Genomic DNA, 19,716 nt, shown 5'->3' with positions numbered 1-19,716 from the left:
TTAAAATGCATCTTATGAACTCATTTCACCGCAACAGTTTATTGGAGGGTTTATACTGGCTCAAACAATGTAATTTTTCTCACTGGAGATAGATTCTAGGTTTTCCATGAATTTTACATGAGTTGTATATGTCGTGATGGGGTCATATAACTGCATATTTTTCTGAAATTTGTATCTCCATGTATTTCCTCTAAAAGGGACTTCAGAGTTCGAAGTGTGAACAGTTTAGCAAACGTGAATGGAGATTAAGGTTGTGCCTTCTCCTTTGTTAAGTTAGTATTTCTGTTTTATTGACTATGTGACCAAAATGATTAAGGATCAACCAAGTTTTCTTGGTTTTATATTTTGACATGTTAGTTCTTATTCCTAACTCCAGTAAAGATAGCTTATAATTAGTAAACTAAAACCAACTGAAATGTCTCCTCTGCACAAATATGTAATTTGTCCTGACAATCAAATTAAGCCAGTTCACAGTACATCCTTACAACAAAAGCTACATAGTTCCCATATAATACGTTACTGTTGGAAGCAGCAGTAGCACAATAATTAACAGCTTGCCAAGATTTGTAGATATCTAAATCTTGTCTTTTAACTGTGGTCTGTACCCCTATAAGGGGAAGCGATCTGTTAGTGGAATGTCCTGTCTTTAAAGGAAAGTCTTTTTAAGTTAGTTGTATAATAACAACATTTTCCCTGTAATGAAGTAATTGAAACCTTATAAATGTAAATATTCTTTGTTTTTCTTTTCAGTACATTTAATCTTTTTTTAAGCGTTAACATACATATTTAACTACGAATGCCACTTGCAGAAGATGACAAACAATTTTTATAGGTTTTACTCGTTCTCATTTGGAATGTTCTTCCGCTTCATATACAGTTTTATCATCTTTAGGCTGGAGGATAAGGCTTTGAATTATTTTTACTATAATGCCCAACGTAACTCTGAAATACCGTGTTCTTTCAGAACAGCTTTTCTCTAAAGGTGCTTTCATATTTTGTAATAAAAATCCTTACTAAAAAAAACCCTGCAGTTTCTGTGAAAATTAATCGGTATTGGGTGTCTCGAGATGCAGAATCCAACCATTTTGAACAGATTATTTTTTATGCCTGCATTTTATGACCATTGCAAGTAAATATTGTGTTACTTTAATTGGTTTTTAAATGCAATCTACTTAGTTTTAGGAAGAAGACAGGGTTTGTGTAGCAATGCATTCAATGAGTCTTGTTTAAAATGAAGCTCTGCCAAAGGCAGTGCAGATCCTTCTCTTGAAGCAAGAGTTCTCTTAGATATTATCCTTTGTAAATCTGTTTGAAACGTACACTTACCACCTACTGTCATTTGTATAATACCTCTAGTAAATAGGCTGTGTAAATCTGAGGTTGCTATTTCTGGAGGTTGATTTTGTTATGTAGATGTGTAGAAAAACTACCTAAAAAAGGCTGGCAATGGATGACTGAATTCTGACACACAAAAAAAAATCAGTATACTGAATTTTTAACATTTTACTTCCTTTCTCTTAGGCTCCCCATTTGTAAATGCAATCATTCACAAAGGCTTTGATGAAAGACATGCCTATATAGGTGGCATGTTTGGAGCTGGGATTTATTTTGCTGAAAATTCTTCCAAAAGCAATCAGTATGTGTACGGAATTGGAGGTGGCACTGGGTGTCCAATTCACAAAGATAGATCTTGTTATGTTTGCCACAGGTAAGTCATTCAAAATAATCTATTTTTGCCTTTGTGTATTGTGTTATAGACCATCAAGTCAGCAGAGTCTTTCTGAAGAAAGATTTGCTTGGTAACCTTCTTCGGTGCATTTAACCAAATCTTTGGCCTTAACCAACTTAGATAGCCAGAGAGTGAGGAGGATCTGCTAGATGCTTGTGTGAAAGATGCAACAATATGAGGGTTTAGTTCATTGCTTGTTACAGAGAAAGGAGAAAATTTGTGATATTTAGATGCTGTATTTCTTTTAGGAGGATGTACTTTGTAATAATTGGTCCCCACCTCACTGCTATCTCACACACTAAAATATACATGTGGATTTGTGGGCTCTGGTACTAACTGAGCTCTTAGCAGGTGTTCTGCAGAAAATTGGATTTGTCTTCTACTGACACTATCACTTCAGAATAAAATTACTCTTACATCATGGAGTTGCTAATTGTGGTAGTGGCCATCATTTCAGCCAGGAGATTATTTGTGTGTTTGAATGCAGTGTTTTGCATTGGTATCACAGGGATAAGGTCATTCTTCTAATTTCCTTCATTGAGTCTGTGACCCTTCTCATGTTGCTAACTCTTATGTGGCACTCTCAAATAAAGAAAATAATCTTCTAGTGTTACAGAGGATGACAGAGCCCTATCATGCTTTCTAAAGCTTTGATTAAGAGGGTTTTTTTTTAATTTGTCTTGGATGAAGAGTTAGAAGAGCAGAAGCTTTGTCTCAGCAAAATGGTACATAACACTGGTCTACAACCCTGCTGAGATTCCATTGCCACTGCAGTAGTATGTGTGTAAAGAATAGGTATCCTTTGTGCTGTCTGACAAATGCTACTATGATGTATTTTGTGTTGACTGAGAGCTTGCACTTGGCCTTGACGTTCAATTGTCTGTTAGATACAAATCTAGTGTTGGAAGACAAGTGAATTACGTATGTATTTAGTAGGAGGGAGGGGGCACCCTCAGAATAGTGTTTGTTTTTTTTTAAAAAAAAAAACCGAAACAAATAAAAAAAGTAAAACAAGGAAAGGGTAGTAACAACCTTTGAGTGTATTGTTAAGCAAGCTGTTTCCAGCAACTGAGATAAAAATTTTTCAATGTTAGTACCAAACCTTTCCTCAGGCTAAAGAGCTTTTTCTAAAGGGAACAATAACTTCTGTCCTTCAAAACAGAACTTAAGAATTTTGTGACCTGCAAAGTGACTGAGTGTAGTGAGTAAGGCATGGACCCCATCGATGGGGTGACAAATGAGATTGCTTTATTGAGTGAACGCAAACCTTATATAGTGTTTCTGTACCCAGTCAGCAGCTACCCCAGTGAATTTCCACCTGTGAGAATCCCACAGTTACAGCAATAGAGCGCAACCCACTATTTACCACAGATGTGCCCCTTATCTTCATGTTTTCTGTCTAATGTATTATTTTCTTATTAACTCACGGGTCTTAGTAAAGATTCCAAGGTCTCAACAAGCTAGCAAGCCTGAAAACACTGGCCGTTTGCTCTGTGCTTGCTGCTAATATCGCGGGTATGCCAGATCATCGGCCACTTGTCCCAGAATACAGCCACAGTGAAATCTTTTGTGCCCGGGACTGAGGTACTTCGAAGTTCCACTGTTCTCGACAAGTACAAGTTTCAAATTACAAAGTTTAGTCTTTCTGGAGCTTCTGTAAACATTTTGTATTCATGGTCCTTTTTCCCTTTTAACACAGGCAATTGCTGTTTTGTCGTGTAACACTGGGCAAGTCCTTCCTGCAGTTTAGTGCAATGAAAATGGCTCATTCTCCCCCAGGGCATCACTCAGTGACTGGGCGACCCAGCGTAAACGGATTGGCATTGGCTGAATATGTCATTTACAGAGGGGAGCAGGTAAATAGCTTTTTGGTTTGAGTATTCAGACTTTTTTTAAAAGGCATGAAATGTGCTGAGGATTTTCTTACTTTGAGGTACTGGGACTTGCTTTTGTCTTAAAACAAACTCCAGCTATTGTTGCAGGTGAGAAGATTGATATTTCCTGAATGCTTCAGGCATTTTACCATTGTCATTTTGCCGTTTTTCCTTGGCATTAATAGTTTTTCTTCTCGTTAGCAAACATTCTGAGTTTATCCAGAAAATGAAATGCTAATAAAGACTGTGCATGTCACTCTTTCAGGCTTATCCAGAATACTTGATTACTTACCAGATTATGAAACCTGAAGTCACTACTGAAACTTAAGATGCATTACTTGTGGGAAACCATCAGACTTTGGATGTGAAGATACCAGTGGCTGCCATCCTGTTAGTTACAATGAGTTGTTGAACATCCTTATACACAGGTTGTGTGGTAGCAAATGTGAACAAAATATACCAGTTTTGACTTGATAAAGCTTTAATAGTGTACAGTACATTTTTCTAAAATTTCAGAAATGTCCTCTTTTTCAGCACTTTAACAGATACCATTCCAGGCACAAACTGGGGTTTGGCTGTACTAAAATATAAACAAAAATCAACTTGAAATAATGGTTTTATACAATACTGCATTGAAAATTAGCAGAAAATTTAATGCTCTACACAGGAACTCATTTTACTAATACTGTGTTCTTTAAAATACTGCATTTACACTGAAAATGTTTTCATTTGTAAAACTGTAAATAAGAGCTTTTGTATTAGCCTAGTATTTATTTACATTGCTTTGTAATATAAATGTCTTAGAACTGCAACCTTGTACAAAATGTTTTTTTCCAGATGTTGCTTCATTCATCTGTGTTTTCTCATGCATGATATATTTGAAAAGCTAATTTTTTTTTTCAGGGTTTATTACTTATTTGTAAGGGAGAAAGCAGATTTTATCTGAAGAGGTTTAGAAATATCCAGCTTTAGATTGAATATGCAAATTTTTGTTCTGTATTTTTATTTATGAAATATACATTCCTGAGTGATGGGCAATAGAAACAGAATGTTCCACCTGAATGCTGAAGTGGTTTTCTACCTACTTCCTAGAGTTGCATATCTTATTTCTGTAAAATGTTTTCTGAAGTTTTTTATTTAACTGTAGGTATAGCTAACCAGTATCCTCTCTTCAAGGCTGGTAGTAGACCTTGCAAGTTACAGTTTTAGTAAATTATTTTCTTCAAATGTAGTTGGAAAATTAACCTCAAGGAGGTCTTTCTTGAGTTCCTCTTGCTTAAATTTAAGCAAGGAAGTTAAGTAGTTTATTCCTAATATGAGGGCAGTTAACTTGGCTTTTTCTGTACACTTATTTTGGTAAATCAAGCTACCTGTTGGTACCCTCAGGTTGTGAGTATTGTGAGGTGGAAATGTTAAAACCATCCTGTCATCTCCTGTGTTTCTTCCATGTTAATGTTCAGGCTGTAGTTGAAGCAGGTGTGTAGAAGTGTATTTATTTGCAGTGCTCTTGGCTGAGTGGAACTGGTTGAGGTGCAAGGATCTGCTCCCTGTGCTTGGCTGGCTGGGCAAGGACTGGGTAAGTGGGGTGAGCAGCTCTTCCACAGCAGCAGCTGCCTTCGGTAGCCCTGATAATCAAGACTGCTCATGTGGAGGAAGACTTACAAAAGGTACAACCTCCTGTTCAAGTCTCTTTTGGGGTTGCTGAGCGCACCAGTTGGTTCAGTCAGCCCTGTCATAGCGTTCTTGTGTATTCTGCTTCTCTTCCATCTCCATCTTTTACCTACATATTTCAGAAATATGTATATACAAATTATAGTTCATTTGGGATTAGAGTGGCTAGGAGTATCGTTTAGTTGTTTTATATTTCCACATACCGGACACAGTCCCAGGAGACAATTTGTTTGCAGGGCATGTTATCATACCATGGTTTTAAATGTAGTAACTGATCAAGATAATGAAATTTTCTTGCTAAAGTGGTGGTTATGTGATTATGCTCTATGTAAAAATGTATTGAACCTTACCCAGTTCTGTGGGGAATCTGAATAAGACTGCATAACTCTTGCAGAAAGCAATATTGGCAATGAATAAAAAAGGCTTTGATTTTTAGGTACTGTCTCCCAGCACGCTGCCTGTTCCTTAGCTATAGTAATGCTGGAATTGGTGTTCATGCAAAATTGTTAAATCGTTAAAACTTTTTGTTAGTGCTAAAACGCTTCATTCTCTATGAGTGATCACTTAATGTCTTGTAAAATATTGTGGTATGATAGCATTTTAAGTGGTACCACAATGTTGGTTTTGTGTGGGGATTTTTTGAGCTGGTTTTTTTTTTTGCATGACATAACCTTGCACTCTGAAGGTGGAAGCTGTAATGGTTTCATAATAATGACACTTGAGGTGAACATTTAATCTCTTGTGCAATTGGTTCTGCTTTACTCATCTTGAAGTGTCTTTCCATGTACTGTATAACATTCCATATCCATTTAACACTAAATAAATATAAATCACTGGTTTTCTGGTAGCATGGGAGTAATTACAGACACAGTATGTCAGCCCCCTGTTTTAAGTGTAAGTGTGCACAACACTATATCAAACTATGTTGTCAGAGGGGAAATGAATTGCATTAAATAGAAAAGCTTTTAATGTGGATGAAAAACTGTAAACAGTGTGGAAACTTGTAGTTTGGTATATAGTTAACAGTTTTAGCTAGCAGTGAAAATGTTTTAATAATAAATCTAGAAGTAAGCTTCAGTTTATGCATTTAAAACTCTGTTATATGGTCCAAACCAGAAAAAGGAAACAGCCTTACTTGGTTTCCTAAAATGAGAAGTAACTTGGAGTATCTTACCCTTCAGGTAACTGCATAGGTAGCAGTATGTTACATACATGAGCAACAACAAAAGCACCGCTTAGATTACGTGCAGTATCACAATAAGTAAATAATTTTATTTCAGTAGGACCACTTACGTGGTAGGAGGTTTCCAAACCAGATTCATATAGAAGTTTTAAGTAGAAATGAGCACTAGAGGGCAGGAAAGTAAATGTTTGGTAGGAGTGAAGGTGATTAAAATTTTTAAAAGTATCTTGGGAACACAACTTCTAACAAAATTGCTTCTGAAAATTCCACTTATCTAGGTTGTAAAAAGTTAATTTTAAGTAATTACTATAAAAACAACGGCTGCAGCTAAGCAAATAGAAAATTTTAGGGCTTTTTGTTTAAAATGTTACTCATAACTTAGATCTTAGTTCTTAGAAATTAAAAATAATTTAGCCAGACTGTTCTGTCATGTATAACTGAGAAGATTATCTGTACCATGTACATTGTCACTAATTTTGAATGGAAGTAGCTGTGTATAAAAGGAGTTGCAACTATCTTTTCTATCCTGAACGAGCTCATTGAACAGCATGCTTTTTGTTTACGTGTGTATACAAGTACTCGCACACACGCTCACTCACTCATACCATTTGCCAAGAAGCTGTGAAAAAAGTGACCTGTCCAGCAGACGCCTTTGTCAGTGAGGGTGCTGCAGCCTAAGAGCCATTTCTCCCCACCTTCTGAACATAATGTAATATAATAGTCTTTCTCTTTTGCTGTAGAAACGACAGAATCCTGTGGGTGTCTTGGCTTCTGCTGTCCAGTAAAAAAAAAACTATAAAGGCTTGGTTTGTACTCATCTAATGCAACAATGTAACAAAGACTGCTTCCTCACCTTTAGTGAACTGGAAAATCAGACTGCCTGAGGTCTACCCCTCTGTGGTTCTTGGAGCTGCGCTTTTCCTGCACCACTGAAGCTGCAGGAGATGGAGATGGTGTTTGTGAGGGAAGTGCTATAGTCGAGGGTGTGGAGGGAGGAGTGTGCCTCCCTTTGCCCCACTCCAGCAAGCATAAGCAAAGGTACTTCTGAGACTTTTAAGGGGTTTCTTCCCTCTGCCTGTGGTTCATTAGACCAGAAGAAGCTTTAGGCAGGCGTAACAGAAGGCACGACAAAAAGAAAAAGCATGTAGATAACTGGTTTGATGTTAATATGTTCTACCCTAAATAGATGCAAGGTTGGTAACTGAGAAGAGACAGGAGCAGAGAGATAAACGAAGTAATAACAATCTATGAAGAAAGGCAAGTACTACAAGCACTGAAAAGTTATGGTAGGAATAACTAATTATTAAGAATGGCCAAGGTAATCATGGTACATAAACTTCCACACTTATGTTGGGAATAATTTCTGCCTATTTTAAGTTAAAACAGCAAACGAGTGTTGACATGTAAGCATTACAGGGATTTAAAAATAGCCCCTCTTAAGGAAAACATACATGTCAAGGGGAAAGCTGCAGCCAATTCAGAACACTAATACTAGACTTGGGAAATACTGTTTGCAAGAGAAAGAAATTGGATTCAAAAACTGAAGGCAGGTGTCCTATACTGTAGTTCTTGAAAACGTTTTTGAAGCATTGATTATCAGAGACAAGCTGAAAAACCCGCAGTAGATCAGCATCCTGGTAAATTGAAGTATGTCATGTTAAATTACCTTTCTGGATCCTGTCCAGTGGTAGAATGTACCTGGGGAGGTGGGGATTTTAATGCACCCAAAAAATTCAAAGAAGGAATTGGAGGTCAGATCTATCTCTCCATCTGCGAACTTGATAAAAGAGAGCTGCAACTCAAGTATCTTTCAGCTGTGTCTTAATAATGTGACAGTGACGGGGGCTGTGGTGGTTTCTTACATGGTGTAATTGCTGTGTACGTGGTGCCATTGAAGAACGCGTGTGTAGAGACACAGCGAGGGGGACATTTACAGGCAGCGTTTTCAAGTTAGTGCCATTAAGAGTTTTCAAAAGATCATAGTAGTAGTATTTGCAAACGTGAATATTTAAAATAGATGTAAATTGCTTAAGGAACAAAAGAAAATGTACTAGAGCCTAAGAATGAGACTTTTTTTATAGTTGGGATAATGCTGTTTACAGATCTAGGTCGGCATGTGTGGGAAAGGGTTCATGTTCATTTAAGCTAATAGAAATAGCCTGAGAAAAGGACTTGAAAGTAGTCGCTTATTTCTGGGCTAGCAGTATATGGTTTTATGTTGTCTAGCTGCTCTTCAACAAGCTAGATTTTTTCTGCCATATATTTTGAAGCTTATTTCACCACAAGAAGCTTATTCAGTTTTGTGAGACAGTGGGCGTCAAATCAATAGACGGGTGTAGAAGTAGAACTCTTTATTAGCCTGCTTAAGAGGCGGGTAAATAAATCAAGCAAGTAGATAGGATTGACATGTAAATAGAACTGACGTGACATGAACAAAGGAAAAAAATAATTTTGTTGCAAAAATGAGTAACAGTACATCAATTAGTGTATATAATACAAGCCAGCTGATGAGGACAGCTGTCTAATAATTTCTAATTATTGACGTAGTCAAAGTGGAAGCTGACAGCAGGTAAATGAAGTGTTATTTTAATTAATGATAGAATAAACGACCAAGCAGTCCAAAAGTCTCATTTTTAAATAAATAAATCTGTATATGATGACCAGTGCCTGATAGAGTGGTTACCTTTTTGGAAATATTTTACTGAAGCATTGCAAACATGCAATAGAATAAATTAGGTCTGGGTTGATATTAAGGATTTAATTTTGAGTAGTAAATATTTATTAGGGCACCTGTTTCCATAAAGCAGTCTAATGCAGGATATAGGGAAAGAACTAGGACAACTTAGCAGGAGGTTACTAAAACCGAAAGGTGTGTAAATGATAACAAAACTATGTAAATAAGGGCAGTTTCATGGATAGCATGGTCCCAGTTAATAGCAAGAGGCCCCTGAAGCATGTGGTATAGGTGTTATTTAATGCAAAGACTCTAAAACCAGTAAACAGACAAATAAATGAATTGACTTCAAAATAAAGAGGCTCATGATAAAGCTTATATTTAAAAGCTTAGGATTGTGAGAATGCACTAGAAGCTGCAAAAACAAGGTTTTAAGAGAAGAAAAAGTTCTATTTAGACTAGAGCTCTATGAACGGAGAACAGGTTAGCGCCTTACTAGTAAACTGGATTTCTAAAGGTGCAGAACCGATAGACCTTGGAAAAAAAAAACAGGATTAAAATTGGGGGCAGGGAGGGAAAGGGCAGAAGTTGATTGAGCATCTCTGAGTGCTGGGCAGGAATGTTAACAGAGAAGATCTACAATAGCCTACTCTAGATTATAATGAAAGGTACTGAGTGCCTTGATAAGGAGATAAGAACAGAGAAATGTGCTGCTCTTAACTGTGGTGAAGAGTAAGTCAGATTGCTGAATTTCTGAAATGAAAACCTTTAAAGTGAACTTTCTATATGCCACATGTTTTAAACGTCTTTAAAAGCCTCTGAGCATTTGTTTAACCAGACGCAAAATGAGATGGAGTGGCAGAATGCTGAGCTGGTGCTTGCACATTTCAAGCGATTCTCAGTAGCAGCACAGCAAACAGGAGGGAATTCTAATGGGAATAACTCATTATGGATAGGATTGGACAAAAGATACGGTAACCAGCTCTTTTTATGTAACTGTATTTGACCATATTCCAAAGGACATTTTGTGAAATACCACCTGCTATTAAAAGGGCATTTAATCAATTATAATTCCAGAAATACCTAATAAAAAGAACTGATGTTGTTAATATACAAGAAAGGAGTAATAGTAATTCCGGACCTGTACCAATTAAAAGGGATAATTCACATTTACTATAAATGGAAGGATTTATTCAGGGAATTTTGGATTGGTTATATATATAAGTACCACATGACTGCTGTAGGAAAGTGGTCCAGCAGAAATACTGGAATCGAGACAATGATTTGCAACAGATCCGAGAAGCCTGTAAATGTGGCAACTCGTAACGTCCAGGGACTCATATAAGATGGTCTGTAAACAAATAGTTTTGGATTTAGGCATGCTTACTTTCTGTGTTCTGAGTGTTCCCTCCCCATTCCCAGAAAGTGCCAGCTTTTCAGTAGTTTAACAAAATACTTGAGTTAAATATTTCCTATATTAAGGTTTGGTTGTGGTTTTGGTTGGTTTGGTGGTTTTGTTTAAAAAAGAAAGAGTGATGATGCAGTGTTATATAATTAATAGCCTAAATAGTAATTGTGTAATAGGGTGCGTTGTTATGTATTAGTTGTTTTATTGTGATATCAATAAATAACATATTTTCCTTAAAAAACAAACAAGCTTTAGAAAACAATGTCTCCTTCACTGGACTGATTTTACAGTACAGATTTGTAGGAGTTTGTGGTTCAACATCTTTAATCTACTTGAAGTACTGTTGAAGTAGTGTGTTTAGACTACTTTACAGCAATTTAGCGAGAAATGAAGGAAGACTAATTTTGGAGAAATATTTTCTCCTGATACTTTGGAAATGTATTTTGCAACATATAAAGGCTAAAATAATTTTCACAGCCTTTTATGAAAGCATCAGAGTGGGGGAATCCAAAAGCTTATATATACATAAAGCTGAATATCTATATGACTACACTGGTTTTTGCCCTGAGAAGTGGCTGCTTAGACTTTGGACAGTGGAATTATTCATCATTTTGGTGCTGGTGGCTTCCTTTCAATTTTCTCTTTGCATATTATTCAAAGATGGAGCAGCCTGTAGTGGGAAGGAAGACAAGAGTTAGAGCTGGAAGAGGGAAACCCTTTCTCTCTGCAATGTCCGCGTGTCTGTGTGTATTTGTGAGTGAGAAAGAAGGTGGGGAAGATGAAAGACTTTCCCTGCAGATTGGATATATGGGTAGAGTTCTAGTTTGAGGGGAGTGGGAGAATGGAAGGAAATCTAAGCTTTTCATGTTTTGCTTATTATGATTTTGTTAATGGGGAGGGGGGTTGAGAATGTCTCTATTATTATGGTTTGAATTGTAGAATTGTCTTAAGGCTTTGCTTTTTCATGCCAAGTGACACATGCTTTTTCAGTCCCTTTTCCTTCCTGGAACTGATATGCATAGAGGCAGAGCTGTAGCAAGTTTCCTAAAGTCAATGGTGATCTGAAAGTCTGTGTATTGCAAAATAAAGCCCTACACAAATAAGATGACAGGCAAACAAGTAACAATAAACAGCAGAACACAGAAATACGAGCATAGTGTCAAGGATGCATGTGTGTATCCTTTTACAAGTACTGCTTAGGAATAAGATTAAACTTTACGTTAATGCTGTCTTCAAATATCTTTGCAGTGTCCTTCTGTTGCTTCCTGCTACAAAGGTGCTGTGTACAACTGGTGGTACCACATTGGGTCTTGGAACCAACCCCCTGATGGCTGATTAAGGAAATGTCAACTGGCAGCTCTGCCTCACAGGGTTTTGGGAAACAGCTTTGGTGGTTCATGAGGAAGGAGTTCTTGTCATTGTCATGTTGTATTTCCAGCTCCAGAGAGTTCTGCCTTGAAGTTTCCCATTACTTTTCCTTGAAAAATGCTGTTTACTTTTGGTCTTGTTGTTGAAGGTGTGCACATGTGCATGCACATATCTGTATCTGTTTATGCCCATGATTAGTTTTTAAACCCAATGAACAATTTCAGAGAAATTGAACAGCAGGATAAAGATTTCAGTTGGATAATCTTCACTACGGCCACCCAAGGAGTCTACAGAGAAATTATTCCTGTTTTACATGTGCAATGTAACAATGAGGACTGCCAAGTCATCTCAGCTACGTAAACTTTTAATTGATCACAAAGTTTGTATTTATTTCAGATGCATTACAGAAAGAAATAAGAACTCTCAGGAGATGTAGCTAGTTGAGAACTTAGTAGATTGACATAAGGAAAGGAAATGAGTATTATCTGACTAAACAGAGAAGGCATTTGGTATCCGAGAAGGCATTTGGTATCCATCATAAAGCCCTACTTTCTGAACTGGAGCATGTTTTGATTTGGATGGTTAGCCATTGGCTATTAGGAGTGGTTAGATATGTTATCTGTGAGGTTGGACTGTTTTGACACTAAGGTTATTTTAAAAAAAAACCAAACATCTTTTAGGTCACTGTGACATTAATGGTATTGTAAATGTGGAACTAGTAGGCACAGAAGTGAATTGCTTTTAGTCAATAAAATACCCGATGTATATTGTAGTGAATGCATAAAGTAACATGTAGGTTTGATCAGAGTTACAAAAATGTTTGAGGAACATGCACAGATCTCCATAAAATAATACCTTCATCATTCGTGATTTCTGTGAAGCTAAGAAAGTTGTGACCCAGAAATGGATAACAAAGGGCTAACGAGGTTTTACTTTGGAGGTGTTTCTTTTGAGTGGGTGCAAAGATATAAATAGGAAATAGTTTTGCCTCTTAATTTCTGCTGAAGTAAACCTTTGGCTTTTTTGTAATAATTTTCATGTATTTCATCACACTTGAACCTAACAATGCTAATAGAATCTTGTGTAATCTAACACAGCATCTTGCCCTGTTATGAGAAAAATGTTAATTGGGAATCACAGTTGATGACTAGAAAAATTCTTGTGAAAATAAGTCTTGCTCATTTACTCTTCACAGAATTGCTTAACATGGTATGCTTAACATTCTGGAACTTTCCCAGTCTATGACAATGGAAATGCACATGATATCAATATTTGTGTTATTAAATCAGCAGCAGCAGAAGATGTAGTCTGAAGGGCCGTGCACTGTACCTTTCTTATGAAGTCTTTCCAGTAATATGCCACTTAAAATAAGTATAAACTGTTTACAGTATGCATTTTCTGAAATTTATTGCAGCCTTGAACACTACACGGTGCTTACCACAATGGACTTTATGGCTGTAAGCTATTGTAATGTTTATCTTCTGCACATTGATAATGACTATAATCAATTAGGTACAAACAATAATTTCTAGCATCACTTAGAGCAATTTTGAGTTATTCTTTTTAAAAGCTTCGATAAAGACCAGTTGTTTTTTCTTTTTAATTCAGGTAAATCTCCATTTATTTTCAGGTACAATCTGATCTATTAATGAACCTGTTTAAACTATATCCACAAGCACCAATACAAAGAGCTTTTTCTATTCTTGACACAAATATAGGTCCATAAATCAAAGCTACCATGCATTTCTGATTATTCTTAAGAGAAACATTATTCAAATATATTCATTGCTTAATTTCTGCCACCCACTCAGTCATACACTGTTTTCATCACTCTGCGTATTAAGTCAGGACTATTTCCTGGGCAAGGCAGCTCCCAAAAGCAGGGCAAACTTTATCTGAAGGTACATCTTTCCTTTCCACTAATTAACATCTTTTATCACTAATGATGAAACTGTACTCACACTAAAAAAAAAAAAAAAGCTCCTGTGGAAAATGGATGATTCTATGATTCTATAATAACTTCACGTGTGGCCTCGACTGCCAGAAGACTGCCTGCCCACAAGAAGGAAGATGTGTGTGGGCAGAGTTAACTCTCTAGGGGATGGAGCCAGCTGAAGCTCTTGCAACAGAAACACAAGTGCAGCAGGCAGCCAGGGACTCTCGCTTCAGGGTTAGGGTCTTATGGGGAGGGTAAGTATATCCCCAGGATGGGTCTTAGTGCAGAGGGGATAAGATGAGAAGACTCTTACAGCTCTAGGATATAACTTAATGGTTTTTGGAGGAGATAAGATGCAGAGACTGTTACATACATCTTTGTTTTATGTAAGAAAGAAGGAATGTATCAAGAAAATGTCTCTCGTAATCTGATCAACCTTTTAGCATCTGAATCCATGTACAGTTCACATGATCACCTAGGAAATAATTGAAGGGAATCAAAACAAAACCCACAGATCTTGTATCTCTTTTAAGGAAACACTGGGTTTATTTCAGGGTTGCTCTCCCGATGAGGTGAAGCATTGTTGCATGGAAGAAAAAAAATCAGACATGTTAAGCTCAATGTTTAAGGAGTTATATTGTCAGAGTGAGGCAGGACTCAAAGTTCTCAAGAGACCATTACATTATGCCTGTGCCCCAAGGCAGGATTAATAATGCCGGTATCATTTGACAGATGTTCACCAACGTTATCTTGAAGACTTTTGCTGAGGAAATGTCATAACCTCCCTAGGAAATCTACTCCAGTGTTTAATTATCTTTATTCCTAGGAATTCTTTTCCCCAATCTTGCCTTTATTTTTTTTTTTCTTACAGTTAGGAGCAGGAGGTCCCCAGCTCTCTGGGATGGGACTTTTTTGGATGGGGTGTGGGTGTATCTCATGTGCCGGCAGAGTGAACTGGGATGTATGTTTGAGGAACTCACAATCACTTATACCTCTGGAATAGGGCGATGGGAGCCCTCATGCTGATCAAGCTCTGTATAGGGGGCAGTAGTTTCCAGGGCTAACTCTGCCTCACAAGCAAATTGCAAAGTAGCTGGCACCTGAGGACTCCTGAGGCTGCTGCCAGGGGCAGCCTGTGTCTGAGAAATCACAGGCCTCTTCTCCATAGGCATCTCCTCACTGCTGTCCTCTCCTTGAAGGCTTATGGCATGTGGTATGGGCTGCACCCAGACAGCAGTGACAGCAGGAGGGGGTACTGATGACAAGGCAGGTCCTTCCTTCTGGGACGTGGTGTCATGGTGATAGGAAACAAGCTCATTGCTGAAGTTGACCCTCCCCACAGTGGATCTGGGTGTGCCACAGCAGAAGCACCGACAGCCCAGCAGATTGCTGAAAGCTCGCCTGAAGTCTGCATTGAAAGCATAGATCACTGGATTCACTGAGGAGTTGGCCCAGCCAAACCACACAAAGATGTTGAAGGTGGTTTGGCTAACACAGGGTGACAGTTCTTCATGGTCACTCTCCAGCTTGGGTGGGCAGAAGGGCAGCAGACAGTTGAGCAGGAAGAAGGGCAGCCAGCAACAAACGAAGACTCCGATTATGATAGAGAGGGTCTGCAGTACCTTGGTCTCCTTGTGCAGGGAACTCTGCAAAGAGGAGGTGGGCTCTTTGCTGTGAGCTGTCCACTGTCCCCCTGCTCGCTCGAGGGTGGAGATGCAGTGGATCTGGGCCTGGGCAATTCGGTAGATCCTAGTATAGGTGACAATCATGATGGCCACAGGGATGTAGAAGCTGATGAGGGAGGAGGTGATGGTATAAGTGTGGTTCAGGATGACATCGCAGTGAGGCAATCCAGCCAGCCAGGAGCCTGGATATCTCACATCCTTGGCTTTATGCCAGTGTAGTTGCACCGGGATGAAGGAGATGAAGATGGAGAGGATCCAGGCTGTGCCTATCATGGTGCAGGCAAGGCACTGTGTCATCCTGCGCTCATATCAAAAGGGGCTGGCGATGGCCCAGTACCTGTCCACGCTGATGATACAGAGGTGGAGTATGGAGGCGGTGGAGCACATGATGTCAAAGGCCACCCAGGTGTCACAGAAGTGGCTTCTGAAAAGCCAGGAGCCACCAGCCACCTCAGTGACTGCCTTCCAGGGCATCACCAGGATGGCCACGCAGAGATCAGAGACGGCCAGCGAGAACACAAACCAGTTGGTGACCTTGGTGCACAGGTGTCAGAAGCGCAGCACAGCCAAGCACACCAGCGTGTTGCCCACCAGCGTGCCCAGCAGGCACCCGGTGAGCGCCCGTGGGCTGCCTGCCACGATCCCCATCTGCACTGACAGGGCAGCCGGAGCATTACTGCCCACCTCGGCTCCCCGGGGTACTCACCGCACCACTAAGAACAGGAATAGGTGAGCAGCGACTTTCTGCACAGCTGGAGGGATGGTGGGGCGAGTCCGGCACCAAGCAAGCCTCGTGGATGTGTGGCAGGAGATCGCCCCGCGGCATCGCTCGGGGAAGCTTTTGGCAGCCCGTGGTTTGTGAGGAGTGTGGAGGAGGATCTGGTGCTGCCCGAGGATCTCCTCCCTTGGGAGAATTTGATCAAATTTCAGGTTTCTTAAAGAGCAGGATCACGTTTCGTGTCTACTCACAGCAAGAACACTCTCACATCTGATATCGGAAGCCGAGTTTTTACCCAAACAGGTCTTTGCTCTTTATTTTTTGTTTTGAATTAAAATCCTATGTTAAGAAACAAAAACCAGAAACCTAAATCGCCTCTACTTTAGCTTTATTACATTTAGCAGAAGGTTGTTCATGTGTTTCCTCAGACACAAGCATGCAAAACCTGCCTCTGTATTTTTTTTCAGCCAATAGTGTTTTCTGGTGTATTTCAACAGCTTTCCATTTGCTGTTACATGTGTCAGGTAAATATCTTGCATCTATTTACAGCCTGCTTTCAACGAGGTACACTAATGCAAATAAGGTGCAGTCCTTTGTTTTGGAAGAATTTATATAGTAATCCTGTCATGAGAAAAGAGATTGGGATGTGAATAGAAATTTTCAATTTGTAATTACTTAACATGGCAAATGTATTCATTTTTAGATGAGGTATTTTATATGTTCTTTTTGCCTCTGAATTAGAACTATTTTATCCACTAGTGCCAATATATGTAATTTTCAAGCCAACAAATATCTGATTTCTAGTGTACTGTTATGATGTTCTAGGTAATTAGAACAGAGACTGGAAATTTTTTAGGGAAGTTTTGAATAGCAAACCTGGCAATTTAGCCTATAAAAATGATCATATTTAAGATAAACTAGCTATATTGTATCAATTCATAACAGATTGTTAACATTTGGTCGTGTCTTTTAAGATCTGCTTTGTGCCTTGGAGACCACAATCTTCACAATGAAGCCCACAGTGTTATTCCTGCTGTGACACTAAAAACTGGAACGTGTTTCTTGTTAATGTGTTTGTCTGTAATACAAAGTCATATTTCAAACAATTTATATAGTCTTTCCTAACAAAACTGATACTTTGTTAAAACAGTAGTAGCTGTCAAAACAACGTAGGGTGTAAGAAAAAAGCCAACTCCACACCTTGACTTACTTGGGACCATCTGTAGTACATGGATTTTGCCAATATCTGCCAGCCGCAGCAGGTCTCTGATTTTCATTTTGATACTAAGGACTAAACCTTAGTTTGTAAGAGTTATCCACACACTTGCTAATTTGGCTCAATACATTTACTCTTATTTAACAATAAATAAAATTATGCTGAAGAACAGAAGACCTGTAAATGGAACAGTAGAAGGAATTAAAGCAATATAGCACTGAAAAGTTCTTTTGAATATTCAGCAGACAGTGGTGCTACAGGACTCCATAGCAAAAGCTAGCATCATCCTTCTAAATGCAACTGTTTGCAGGGTCTGTGTGTATCTCCAGTTCCCAGGAAATCTTTGTGCTCTGCAAATATCTCTAGATCCTTTTAGCATGCATTGTAAAGGGAAGTATATGTGATCCTGCTGGTTTGTGTGCATATGTTTTTAAGTGCCCTACCTCAAAACTTTGAGGGTGTTGGCTGAAGAAAAACCTGACTTGAGGGGCAGACATCTGGAAAAAATTCGTTTCTTACGTTTGTATTTAAAGCGGGCCTCTGGGTAGAAGTCGAAACATCTGCTAACTATCCTCACCTATAGGAATGCTGCAGTGTGAACTTGACTCTTATTAAACACAAGAGAATCCACACAGACGGAGGCATTTTGAATGATCTTAGCTGAAAGAAAACATTGTCACATTCATCTTCTTAGATACCAGAGGATCCAAGTGCATGATGCAAATGCTAAGAAACTGTACAGTGAGTCAGTGGCAAAGACAGGAATAGAAACATTGCCCTGCTCTTCTTCCTACATTGGGCTTGTTGGAGTGAAGTGTAAGCTTATCAGAGAGGGAGGAAAGAGACACATGGGGGAAAACACAAGGCTGTGTGAAAATCTGTGTGTGCAGCAAGTTGAAAACACTATAAACTTTGATTTCAAGGCCTGTACCTATTTATTAATCTTACTAGGGATATAATAGGAAGGGTCTGAGCAAAATAACTTAAAAAAAAAATAAATACTGATGGATTGGATAAAATGGTCTCTTGCGACTCTAGAAAATTTGCAAGCTCATTCTACCTGTGGAAAAAATAAACTTACCCAGAGAATACATTTAAAATAAATTACATTGTATATAACATCTAGATAAATTGTTTGAAGTATGACTTTGTCTTATAGATAAATACATTAACATATAATGTACATATTGTGCATTTTTTTCAAATGCAGTCATTATATTCAAAATCAAGAAGATCTCACAAAATAAGATGTGTATTTTTGCTAAGAGCCTAACCACTTCATCTATGAGCGCTTTCAGAGGTCTTGGGTATGTCATCTGGACGTGACGAGCATAAGCTTTTGAAGTGATAGGATTGCTCGGATTTATTTTACAGCTACTATTCAGTCTGACAGAATGCTTTATTTTTGCAGCTAGAAAAGATTAGCTCAAGGGTATCTGTCTTCCCATTGCATTCTCCAGTTCGGGATTGAAGTACAGAAGAAAACATAGTCTTTCCTGGTACTGCCTTAATCTTCTTTGATTCTTCCCTTTAACCTCTAGTGATACAGGAAATGCACAGATCTATTTAGGGCCATACCAACCCTTTTAATTCCTTTTGTATCCTCTGTCTGCTGTAGTTTACTGCTCCTGAAGCTGTTTTCAGTAGTTAGTTTTGGAACTGGACCCCAGAATTCAAAAGGACAGCATTTTGGCTGAGCTGTTGCTGGGCATTCACCATTTCACCACACTGGGTTTTGCCAAATTGCTTTTCTGGTACTCAGAGGTACACATCTGTTTGCACATCTCTGTGGTTTCCTTAAGCAATAGCTAGCGCTAATGTAAAGATCCTGCCTCCTTCATTATTCTCTTATTTAAGCATTTTTAGAGTTTTTTTCATTTCATGGAAGTCCACCATTTCAAATATAATTAATGTGATTAGCATATAACTACTCTAAATAACAGATACTGTAAGTAACAGAAGAGTACAAGGTATATTTAAGTGCTGAACTTCTTATTTTTTAAATAACAGGTACATTTATATATTCTTTTAAAAGTTTTACAATAAATATTTTAAGAATGAAGCAGTGTAGGAGGTCAAATCTACTGTCATTTGAAATGCAACTTTAATGTGAACAGCATGAAAGAGAACAATTAATTCATAGCATCACAGAATGCAGCTTGGAAGGGGCCTCAAGGATCATCTGGTCCAAACATTTTTGGTGATACATAGTTTGCTTTGCAAAGCAGCATTTCATAACTGTACATATAACCTG

General features: G+C 38.4%; 1 protein-coding gene and 1 pseudogene across 2 annotated transcripts in view; one reads left to right on the top strand and one right to left on the bottom strand.

Annotated features, from left to right (window-relative positions):
- The window catches only part of TNKS2 (tankyrase 2), a 30,853-nt gene extending 21,942 nt beyond the window's left edge, over positions 1-8,911 (top strand). For both annotated transcript variants that reach the window (XM_069864323.1, XM_069864322.1), the window contains exons 25-27: positions 1,522-1,708; positions 3,429-3,585; positions 3,869-8,911. In XM_069864323.1, coding sequence (XP_069720424.1) covers positions 1,522-1,708; positions 3,429-3,585; positions 3,869-3,931 — 407 coding nt within the window. In that variant the 3' untranslated portion in view covers positions 3,932-8,911. The remainder of the gene's footprint in view (positions 1-1,521; positions 1,709-3,428; positions 3,586-3,868) is intronic.
- Positions 8,912-14,487: 5,576 nt separating this feature from the next.
- LOC138724349 (D(1C) dopamine receptor-like) lies at positions 14,488-16,127 on the bottom strand (annotated as a pseudogene).
- Between the last annotated feature and the right edge of the window lie 3,589 nt (positions 16,128-19,716).

Source organism: Phaenicophaeus curvirostris, chromosome 9, assembly GCF_032191515.1.
Source record: "Phaenicophaeus curvirostris isolate KB17595 chromosome 9, BPBGC_Pcur_1.0, whole genome shotgun sequence".
Classification (NCBI taxonomy): Eukaryota; Metazoa; Chordata; class Aves; order Cuculiformes; family Cuculidae; genus Phaenicophaeus; species Phaenicophaeus curvirostris.
Note: the sequence above shows the minus strand (reverse complement) of the source record. Positions and strands in the feature narration are given on the sequence as shown.